This window comes from Rhinolophus sinicus, chromosome 13 (assembly GCF_057876585.1).
Source record: "Rhinolophus sinicus isolate RSI-liver-muscle chromosome 13, RSI-T2T, whole genome shotgun sequence".
NCBI classification, from domain to species: Eukaryota; Metazoa; Chordata; class Mammalia; order Chiroptera; family Rhinolophidae; genus Rhinolophus; species Rhinolophus sinicus.
Genome location: NC_142513.1, coordinates 17198308 through 17208997, shown reverse-complemented (window position 1 = coordinate 17208997; position 10690 = coordinate 17198308). Strand labels below are relative to the sequence as shown.

Here is a 10690-nt window from a genome sequence, read left to right as displayed (position 1 = left end):
ATTTTTAGTACGTGACTACAGGGGTAGTGTAATTGATATCTGTTATTTTTGCTTCGTTTATTCAGTTGCCGTCTGATAGTCATCCTCAGATTTCCCTCTGAGGAATCATGCTGTTCCCAACTTGGTCCGTGTGGTTTTGGTGTAGGTGACCTCACCTGGTTTGGGGTGGAGTGTGTGTACATCATATTGGTCGCCCCTTGAACGGATACATAGCCAGATACTTTTACCACCAGTTTGGGGAAAGAGGCTTGATGCTGAGAGGATGTTTGGTTGAATTGACATGGCCATTTAGGTACCACGTGACACCCAGGTCAGTAGCAGGCAGAACAATATGATCAGAAATGAGCCCTGATTATGTTATGTGTCCTGATGTAGCCGTGTCTCATCAGAACTACACTTGGACGTTATGAGCCACTTTTGCTTCAGTGAGAATGAGTTTTCTATCACTTGTTATGTAAAAGCTTTAACTGGTACAGAGATGAAAACTCCGAAATCCTATGCTTCCTAAATATGGCTAAGATAGTGGAACTGGAAATATTTCAGGGCAGAAAGTAACCCTTAAACACTATAGGCACAGACAAATTTCTACTGTTTCCCTGGAAATAAGACGGGGTCTTATATTCATTTTTGCTCCAAAAGATGCATTAGAGCTCATGTTCATGGGATGTCATCCTGAAAAATCATGCTAGGGCTTATTTTCCAGTTAGGTCTTATTTTTGGGGAAACACGGTATAGTGCACCCATGAAACGATTTTGAGGAGTATCATTTTGGAAAACCTGTTATTCAGAAGTTGCAAAATGTACCTCTATGTGACAAAATGATCAAACAAAATGAATTGGCATTGAACTAAATAAATTCTGGATGCCATCCCAAGAAATAATGGTTTTCATTTTGGAGTTGTTATTTTAGACCATTCTTTCTGAAAATAGTTAATTAGGAAGGATAAGATAGTCTACTTAGACCATTCCTGGGTTGTGACAGTAAAACCACACCATCAACCTTTAGGCTGTTGCCTAGGCCTTTTCTCCAGTAGACGTCTGTGTAAGAAGCAAAACAACCCACTAGGTTACCGTTGGGCTTTGAGAACTTTCTGGGACAGATAAACTAATTCTCATCTAGGAGAGCTAAGCTTGAATGGTTTTAAATGGTCTGTGTGGTGGAAAAAACAGTGGCCTGGGAATTGGAATGCTTGAGTTCTAGTTTTTAGTTCTGATGCAAAATTAGTTCATTGATTCTGACCAATCCTTTTAAACTCCGTGGGCCTCAGTTGTTTTTTTTTCTTCTATAAAACAGAGTATTTAGACTAGATGTTGATTAACGTCTACTCCGACTTTAATCTACTGTCCCTTTGTAAATAGGAAGCGTTCTTAATATAAGTCATGAATCATTCATAAAACAGAAATAAAAAGTGGCACTTATTTAATTTTCCCTTGTATTCATGTATAACCCCTGTTTTCTATATTTGGGCCTTTACTGAAAATAAGACAAAAATAAACCAAGGATCAATGTTATGAAGAACTGAAGTATAAAGCATGGTGTTCACATATACGAGGTCCGACAAGTTCTCAAACTCATCCTAGAAAAAGTGCTCCATACCTCATTGCTGAATATCACTATGGTCACCTTTGAAGTACTTCCCCTTGGGAAGCTATGTACTGATGGCAGTGCCCAGTCTGCCCTTCAAAGCAATTTTGGAACTCTTTTTCTGGAATGGCCATCAGAGCTGTCATTGTATTACCCTTGATGTTCTGAGTGTCATCAAGATATCTTCCTTTATGTTTGGGTAAAGAAAGAAGTCATTGGGGGCCAGATCAGGTGAGTAGGGAGGGTGTTCCAATACACTTATTTGTTGACTGGCTCAAAACTCCCTCCCTCACAGACAGTGCCATGTGAGCTGGTGCATTGTCGTGATGCAACAGCCATGAATTGTTGGTGAAAAGTTCAGGTCGTCCAACATTTTTACGCAGCCTTTTCAGCATTTCCAAATAGTAAACTTGGTTAACTGTCCAGTTGGTACAAAGTCATAATGAATAATCCCTCAGATATCAAAGCAACATCGTTGCAATGTGTTCGGGAACTTAATTGTCCAACCTCGTCCATTTCTCAGTAGGCAGCACTGTTAATGGGCTAAGAATCTGAGTGTGACATGTTCCTTGTCCTCAAGGAGCTTCCAGCGTAATAGTAGAGGCAGATTAACTATAGTTAGCTAAGTAAGTGTTGTCACAACCGTGAGCACACAGGTTCTGAGCCTCGAGAGGGGGAATGCTTAAACCAGACTGTAAGTTAAGAGAATTCTTAGAGTTGACCCTTATGAAGATATTTTAAAGGATGGATGGAAAATTCTAGGCAGAGGGATTATCATGTATTGAACATTATTTTCATTATTATGGAAATAAACCAAAGAAGATATTTGGAAAATGAATGCATACATGTGAATTCAGATGTTTTCCCCCCCTGGTGGGTTTGCTCTATTTGCGTTAAGGAGAGTTAATATTGATTGAATGCCTGCTATGTCTTACACTGTTAGGTGCTTTACATGTTATCTCATTTAATACAGCCTTTAAAAATATTAGATGACAGCTAGGAAAATGACCTTTCCACGACTACTGTGTTTCCCCCGAAAATAAGACCTAGCCAGACAATCAGCTCTAATGCGTCTTTTAGAGCAAAAATTAATATAGGACCCGGTATTATCTTACTATAAGACCGGGTCTTAATATAATATAATATTAATACCAGGTCTCATATTGATTTTTGCTCCAAAAGACGATTAGAGCTGATTGTCCGGGCTAGGTCTTATTTTAGGGGAAACATGATATGTCATTTCTTTCAAAGAACGCAGAATTTTCTTCACAGCTCTAAAAATGCAGATTCTGAAGCCTCTCACTTCCTTCCAATTAGTTGCCTACCCATAAAATAGTTCCTCTATTTTAGCTTATTAATCCTCATTAGCTTTCCTTTGGATTAGTGGAAACTTTTTCAAGCTGGTTGACCAGAAGAATCATTGCAGGGGCTTCTTAAAATGCAGGTTCCCTGGCCATGGCCCTGGAGATTCTGACTCAAGATTGGATGGGGGCCTAGTACCTGTATTTTAAATAAGCATTTGAATCATATGAGCAAATTGGAGGAAACACTGGATTTCTTAGCCTAACTGATCTACCCATTTCTAAGTCTCTATTGCAACCCATCACCCCCAATCTCCCCCCCCACCCCCGTTTTTCAGGGTCCTGAAGACTTCCATACCCTTTCCCATTGTTTTGTTTACTGATAATAAATACTACTGTTTATCGAGCATTTATAACTGTTGCCTCCTTAGACAGAAGTTTCATGAAGGGGCTGAAATGCAGTATCTGGGCACCCAGTAAGTATTTACTGCATCAGCAAACTCACAGGATACTATTATTGTCCTTCCATTTGAAAATATGCAGAGTGAAAGAGAAATAGTAAAGTTGACATAGCTTGTAACATAATCAGTATTTAGCAGTTAATTGGAATATATTGCCTCCATGCCCATCGCGTGTCAGCAGTCCTTTCCCAAAGCTCGCCCTTCCAGAGGTGTGCGGCCGCCATCCAGGCCACGCCACGCTCATAGGAAGGCCACTAAGAAGGCCACTAAGAACCGCGATCCGCCAGGCCAAAGAGAGCGGAGTAACGCGCCCTTTTCGCCGGTGTGGGTCACGTGGGCCTGGAGGCGGGGCCGGAACGCTCTCGGAAGACGACCGTGGGTCACGTGGAGTAGAGGGGGCGGTGGCCACGGGGGGCGTGGCCATAAAACCGCGTGAAGCGCCGGCTTAGGCTCCTCGTGAGCCACACCCCCTACCCCTCCAGGGCCTTGCTTGCGACGGAGGGGTGGAGCTTTCCTCGTGACCTTTCACCCCAGCATGGCTGCGCCCTTGGGACCAGTGAAGTTCTGGCGACCAGGTAAGGCCCTTGGCGGAACGCTGGGCAGATGCAGCGGCCTGCCTTTGGTCATGGCCCAGCGGCCGGTGTCCTGAGTCCTACGTACCTGCACGCAGGCCTGACCTCGGCGGGCTAGCTACCGTCGCCAAGGTGCTGCTGGTCGGCTCTGCGGCTCAGGCGCCCACTGTGGTCCCGAGAGGTTCGGGGATCCGCTCCCAACCTAGGTGGAGATTCTCTGTGTGACCTTGTTTGAGTCTCTCAGCCTCCCCGGTCCCGGGCCGCGTTTTTTCTCACTCCTGATGCCTGTGTTGCCCAACCCGTGAGATGGGGAAACGCTAAAGCGCCCACGCGTGTCCTGTTACTGCCCTGGGGCTACAGTGGAACCCGACTGGCAGTGTTGCTCAGGGTTCAGGAGCTCAAGCTAAGGAATCAGAATGCCTGGGTTCGAATTTTCCGCTCACCACATAGTAACAGTGCTTTTCGGGCAGAGTAATAACATTCTGGAGGCTTGAATAACGAGCGTGACGCATTGTCTGACGTAGAGTAAGTGCTCATAGAAAGGGAAAGTTTTCTTTTGTTTTAGGGTCTTTCTTTTCTACTACGAGTGCCTGCCAGAAAATGAACACCTTCACATTGGCTGTCACGCGCTTTCAGTCTTGCAGGCTAACAGGATTCTCAGTCTCAAAATGCCTTGCCTGTTTGGTTTTAATTTTCTCAATCACGATTCTATTGAATGTGTACACGTTGAGACCCAGCTAGATGCATTACTTCTCTCCTCCCATCAATTCCTTGTGAAAAACAAAAGTTTTTTTCTCCCCACCACTTGCTTGTCCCCTCACTCCCCCTTTACACCTCTGCAGGTCTGGATGTGCCAAGTATATTGGAGCAAAAATGAAGTGAGACAGAGAAGGCAATACAAGGAAAGCTTAAAAAATTTTTTTAGAGTGCGTCTCTGAAATTCTGACCATGCATATATGTGACGTGGGAGATAAACCCAAACAAGGGATGTGTTATTTTTTTTTAAATCCGTAGTTTGTCATTTAACAATATTTTTATGATTCAGCATTTCAAGTTATCAGCCAATTATCCATCCTGACTTTTATTTGCAGCCAAAACTAAGATCCCATTAGATAATGAGATACCCACTATTGTATTTAGTCAGGTGTTTAATAACAGGTCAAAGTGTTAAGTATAATAAAGGCCTGAATGAATTATTTCGGTTAAAGAACATGGGATTACTCTAAGAGTTTTATTCCATTATTTAGTTCATTCATTGAGGATATACTTGTTGAACACCTAACCATGTTGTTGGGAGACAGATGTAGATGACTAGGGCTGTGCTTTGCTCTCTGTCTCTCTCAATTATTCTATGACGTTGGATACCCTTTAGAAGAGATTATAAAATGAGGCAGAAAAAGGTGGTGGTAAGGAAGATGGGCTCTAGAGTCAGACAGTAGAGCCCATCCTTGACTACCACTTACTAACTTGGTGACTTGGCAGAGTCACTTAAGTGCTCAAAGTCTCAATTATCGCATCTGTAAATTGGGCATAACGCCTACCCAAAGGATTGTTTTGAGGATTAAATGAGAATACATGTAAAGCTGTTAGCACTAGACACATATTAACTATTATAATTATATGGAAGTATAGAGGAGAGGGACAGATGGAATGTATTAGAAATACTCCATAAAGTATTTTGAAATACTCCATAAAGACAGTGATATTTTTGAGATGGACACTGAAGCACAGATAAGGTTTTGTTCCATTGAGAGGTAGGTGAATGGAGCTCTAGGCAAAGGATACAGCATGAACAAAAGCAAAGTGGGATGCACACCTCAAGAATGTCCAAAAACACCCAAAATAATTGAGTTGCGTGATGGTGTTAAGTGGTAAGGTATATTTTCGGATGTTGTAGGGGCCAAAGCATTTGGACTTCACTGTTTTTAAGCAGGGGATGATGACATGATCAGGTTTATTTTAGAAAGATAACTCTGGCAGTGCTGTGCAGAATGGTTGGGGGAGGAAATTAGAGTCAGGGACACTTGTAGGAGAAGGTCCTACTAACATTGAGGAGGGATATTGGAAGCCTTAATTTTGGCCTTGGAGCGGAGAGGAGGGACCTTATTGGAGAGACATTTTAGAGGCAGATATAGGAGAAGGTGAAGTTCTGACTCAGATTTCTGGATTGGGTGGCTGTCTAGGTAAGTGGTTCTCAAATTTTGCTGTGTAGTTGAATCACTTGGGAAGCTTTTGAAAATCCTGCTGCTGTCACACCTCATGACAATAAATCAGGAATCTGAAGGGCTAGGCACTGGGCATCAGTCTTTTTTAAAGATTCCCCAGCTAATTCCAGCATCAAAGTTTGGGAACCACTGGTCTAATAGGTAAACTATCTGTCATTAACTGAGGTGAGAATGGGTTTTAGTCCACACTTAGTGGGCTCTTACTTTGTGCTGGTCACTTACTTCGATCATTTTAATTAAACTATCACAATATCGCTGTGATGGCGGTGTCACTCATTTTACAGATAAGGAAACTGAAGTTCAAGGTGTGAAGATGGGTTGTGGGAAATACATGGTGACGATCAGGGAAATGGTTGAGGCTGGATATAAGGCTAGGTGTTGGAATCACCAACGTAGCCTGTAGGCTGGGAGTCACAAGCTCAGGGGCCTTGCAGGCAAGCTAACTAAATGGATCTGCCGGGTGGTAGTAATAGAGTGGGATGAGGACTGTAGTTAACTGGACTGCGCGTACACGGATTGATACCGTGTTTCCCCGAAAAGAAGACCTAGCCGACCATCAGCTGTAACGTGTCTTTTGGAGCAAAAATGAATATAAGACCCGGTCTTATTTTACTATAATATGAGACCGGGTCTTAAATAATATAATATAATATAATATAATATAACACAACATAATACACCGGGTCTTATATTAATTTTTGCTCCAAAAGACTCATTAGAGCTGATTGTCTGGCTGGGTCTTATTCTGGGGGAAACAGGGTAGCAGAGGGCAGGGAGAGACCAAAGGAAAAGGCAGGCACTTCAGATTGGTGGGTGGCAGGTTAATAAGCAAGGGACTTTACATAGGAGGCCTGTCTTGGGCAGCCACAAGACATAGATTGCTGCACCCACCCTCCAAATCTTAAAACTTTATACAGAGGTCTTAACATACAAGGGGGGCCTTACCTGGGTTTAGTCATGCACACAGTCCAAATAATCTCATCATTACATGGCCATGTCCTTGGGCTGCTTCTAGACTGGGGAAGGCGAGTGGAATTCACATTCCGGAACACAGGGAGGTGGGTGAGGAGCCTCTGATTGCCTGGGTCCAGCTTGTGGATCAGACTGGCAGCCTTATCTTCTCGATGACCTTCCCCAACAAGCAGGGTCCCACTTACCTGATTTCTGGAAGACAGCTACGTTCGTAAAAATAAGTGGAGGAGGGATCAGAGATCTACGGCAGTGATTCTAAATGTAGCACTAAGGGGGTTTGTGGACCTCCAGCATTTTGTGTTGTGATAAATTACCTTCTGGTGTATTTTTCAGGAGTGGGTGTTCATAGCCTTCCTTAGATTATTGAGGGGATCTGGGACCCGCCCTCTCCCCCACCCTCCCACCCCAAAATGTAAATGTCAGTCACTGGGCTAAATATTCTTGTCACAGAGTCCCTGTACTTTCTTATAGCATTACAGATTCTGAGTTCAGAAGACCTGTGAGGTGATAATTTTGCGTAATTCCCTGTAGCACCCCCAACAGAAGGCTGTGCCGCATATGTTTGAACTTCTAGGAGGGTTATTATTGATTCACAAAGTACCATACCCTCACGCTCAACAGCTCTAACTTTTAGGAATGTCTTCCTTATATTGAGTTGAATTCTGAACCCTGTGCTATTTACTTATTACTCTTTTGTCCTAGAGCGACACAAACTAAGCAGCGTGGAAAATTACGAAACCTGATTATAAACATTGAACCCGTGCTCCTCCTAAAGCATTTTCCTTTCCAGGCTAAAAATCCACGGTACCTTGCATAGTTTTTCGTGATGGGACAAAGCTTCCCTGTTCTTCACCATTCTGAGCCCCAGGTTGTCATTGTTCTTACCAGGAAGCTGTTGTGTATCTGTGGTTTCGTCTGCTCAGCACAGTGGTTTCTTGGAACAGCACTGCCTATCCAATTGTTCCAATTCGGTGGTCCAAGTGGGGGCTGCCGTTTATTACATCCCACTCCAATGGCCATGGTTGATTGGATCTGGCTGGGCATTGGACCTAAGCTGGGAGGGAAAGAGCCTCCCCCGCCCCCCAAAAAGACAGTACACACCTGGGACTCCCTGTCGCCCTGACTGGGTCTTTAATTTTCCCCATAGCACTTACTGCCGCTTCATGCACCAAGTTACCTTCTGTGGGGAGGAAGACTAGAAGAAGCAAGCAAGCTGCACGAGGGTAGGGCCTGCGTCTGCAGTGTTCATGCTGTAGCTCTTGCACTTCCGTCCCTGGTGCGTGCGTGAATGAATGACTGGTGGGGGACTTGTGAGCCTGAGCTCTGGCATTGTCGGCAGCCTTGATTCCAGCTCCTGTAGAGAAGCCAGCCTAGGGGACCGAAAGCAACTATGTCGAGAGGCATAGAGATGAGAGAAGGAGAAAGCCAGGCAGCGTTTGAGTCCCTGGTTCCAGTTGTCTCGGAACCTTCCTGCCATGAGTAATAGGAGTCATCCTTTGCCCCAGCTAATTCCCACTGGGTTTCTGTCACTTTGATGAAGTGTTCAGCGATAATAACGACATGGAGGCCAGAACTAAAAACATTGTCCTCTGTAAAGTACAGTTGTGTGTGGCCAATTTGGAGCCCAGTGGGACTGGCATCTCCTTTGTTCCTGACACTGGAGTGATGCTTTTAGAGACGATTTTTGTATTCTCATAGATACTTTTCTAGATGCTTTCCTGAAGTTAAAACTTAGTATCTCTTAGTAGTTGGAGATCAGATGCGTTGCTTCTGTTCTGTATCTTCATCTTTGAATTTGTAACTAATGTGCATTTTTTCTGTTCATTGTGTAAGAGAATCTGAAAAAGTTTTTTTCTGTTACAGGTACAGAGGGACCAGGCGTCAGCATCTCTGAAGAGAGACAAAGTCTAGCTGAAAACTCTGCAACAACCGTTGTTTACAATCCTTATGCTGCCCTTTCTATAGAGCAGCAGAGACAGAAGCTGCCAGTGTTCAAGGTACATTGAAAAAGCATGTTCAGTCTCTCGGCCTGAAGCAGTCTGCCATAGCTTTATACTTGGCACTGAAGCGAATAGCGTCCTCTTACTCTTAGTGGTTCTTTAGAACACAAAGAGCTCAGAGATGACCTTATCTGAAGGGATTAACTTTTCAAAATATACGTGTTAGTTAACAGAAATCTTCAAAGCCCTTCAGATTTTTTTTTTAATAGTAGTCTGTTGTATTGGACCATCAGGAAACACTAGAAACATGCTCCTTCTGTGAGATCATGATTTTTTTTTTTTTTTTAAGGAGGGCACAGCTCACACTGGCCCATGTGGGGATCGAACCCGCAACCTTGGTGTTACTAGCACCACCCTCTAACCAACTGAGCTAACCGGCCCCCCAGAGTCCTTAAGATTTTTTTCAGTTAGATCTTATTATTGAAAACTGAAAGAAGTAGAATAACATTCTTCCCCCTCCCCCCCTTTGCTTTCAATTATGGACAAGTTCAGACATAAAGAAAAGTAGAGAAAAGAGCACAGTGAATTTCTATGCATCCAGCTTCAACAAATTACCAACATACGGCTAAGTTTCGCTTTCTTTTTAAAGGCATATTTCTCTGAACAAGATTAACTGGGAATAGGAGGTGGTTTCTGTTTGGGAGGTTAACTCCCAGCGAGATAGTGACGTGATTTTGGTGTGCTTATTATGTACCATGTGCATATCCAGACACTTAATTCCATTACCCTCATGAAATGGATGCATCTCTTGGCATCTCACAAGAGACCGAAGTGTAAACTAGAATTCGGAATATGCTTGTTTACAGTGAGCCGTAGTTTTCTAGTACAGATGGACCCAGTCCTTGGACACACGTTCTCCCTGTTGCCAAGTCCACATGGGAAGCCAAATTGTAATGAGGAAGTGGGCCCAGAGCCAGAGGTGATTTACAGGTAGCTGAAGAATATTTATTTCATACACGTATAACCTCTGATGAAGGGTGATGCCTCTGGAATGACCCAAGTAGGTGGAGCCACTAGCATGTTACTCTCTTCTAAGTTCTTGTATTTAAGGAGCCCCTTTGTCTGGGTTGTGCTAATAATCCCTCTTCTATGAACATATTCTTTCTCCAAGTGGATATAAAATGGAATCCTTCTTAATTTAGCCATCCCACCTTGATTAGAGTTTTATGTGGCCCCAAACATTTCAGTGACTCGTGCACCGCCAGCTTCTGGGTTTCTGTCTCAGGTGATTAACCTCATCCATTATGTGTGAATGCAAACCAGTTTGACCCTCAGGAGATAAGATGATAGGTTCACTGTTGTGGGACATAATTGGAGTTGTGATGAAGTGTTTGGAGTTCAGGGTTCAAACCTAAGCTTCGTCATTTGTGTGCTGTGTGACCTGGCTTCACCATCTGAGCTTCTGTTTTCCTATTTATAATATGGGGCTAATAGTACCTCCCTCGTTGGATTGTTGAGGACCAGATGAGGTAATCCACGTAGAGCATTTTAGTAAGATCCCAACATGTAGTAAACGTTCAAACACAAGGATAATTATTGTTTACCATGTGTTTAATTTTGGTCTTTTCCTGACT

The 10690-nt window shown here is 43.4% G+C and overlaps 1 protein-coding gene and 1 non-coding gene across 2 annotated transcripts in view; one reads left to right on the top strand and one right to left on the bottom strand.

Annotated features, from left to right (window-relative positions):
- Nucleotides 1–3768: 3768 nt before the first annotated feature.
- Nucleotides 3769–10690, top strand: part of DHX35 (DEAH-box helicase 35) — a 70038-nt gene continuing 63116 nt past the window's right edge. Inside the window, exons 1-2 of the mRNA XM_019749108.3 lie at nucleotides 3769–3922; nucleotides 8980–9113. Of these exons, the coding sequence (XP_019604667.2) occupies nucleotides 3883–3922; nucleotides 8980–9113 (174 nt within the window). The 5' untranslated portion in view covers nucleotides 3769–3882. The remainder of the gene's footprint in view (nucleotides 3923–8979; nucleotides 9114–10690) is intronic.
- Nucleotides 9423–9496, bottom strand: TRNAT-AGU (transfer RNA threonine (anticodon AGU)). Its single transcript has one exon. It is a non-coding gene; the product is annotated as a tRNA-Thr (tRNA).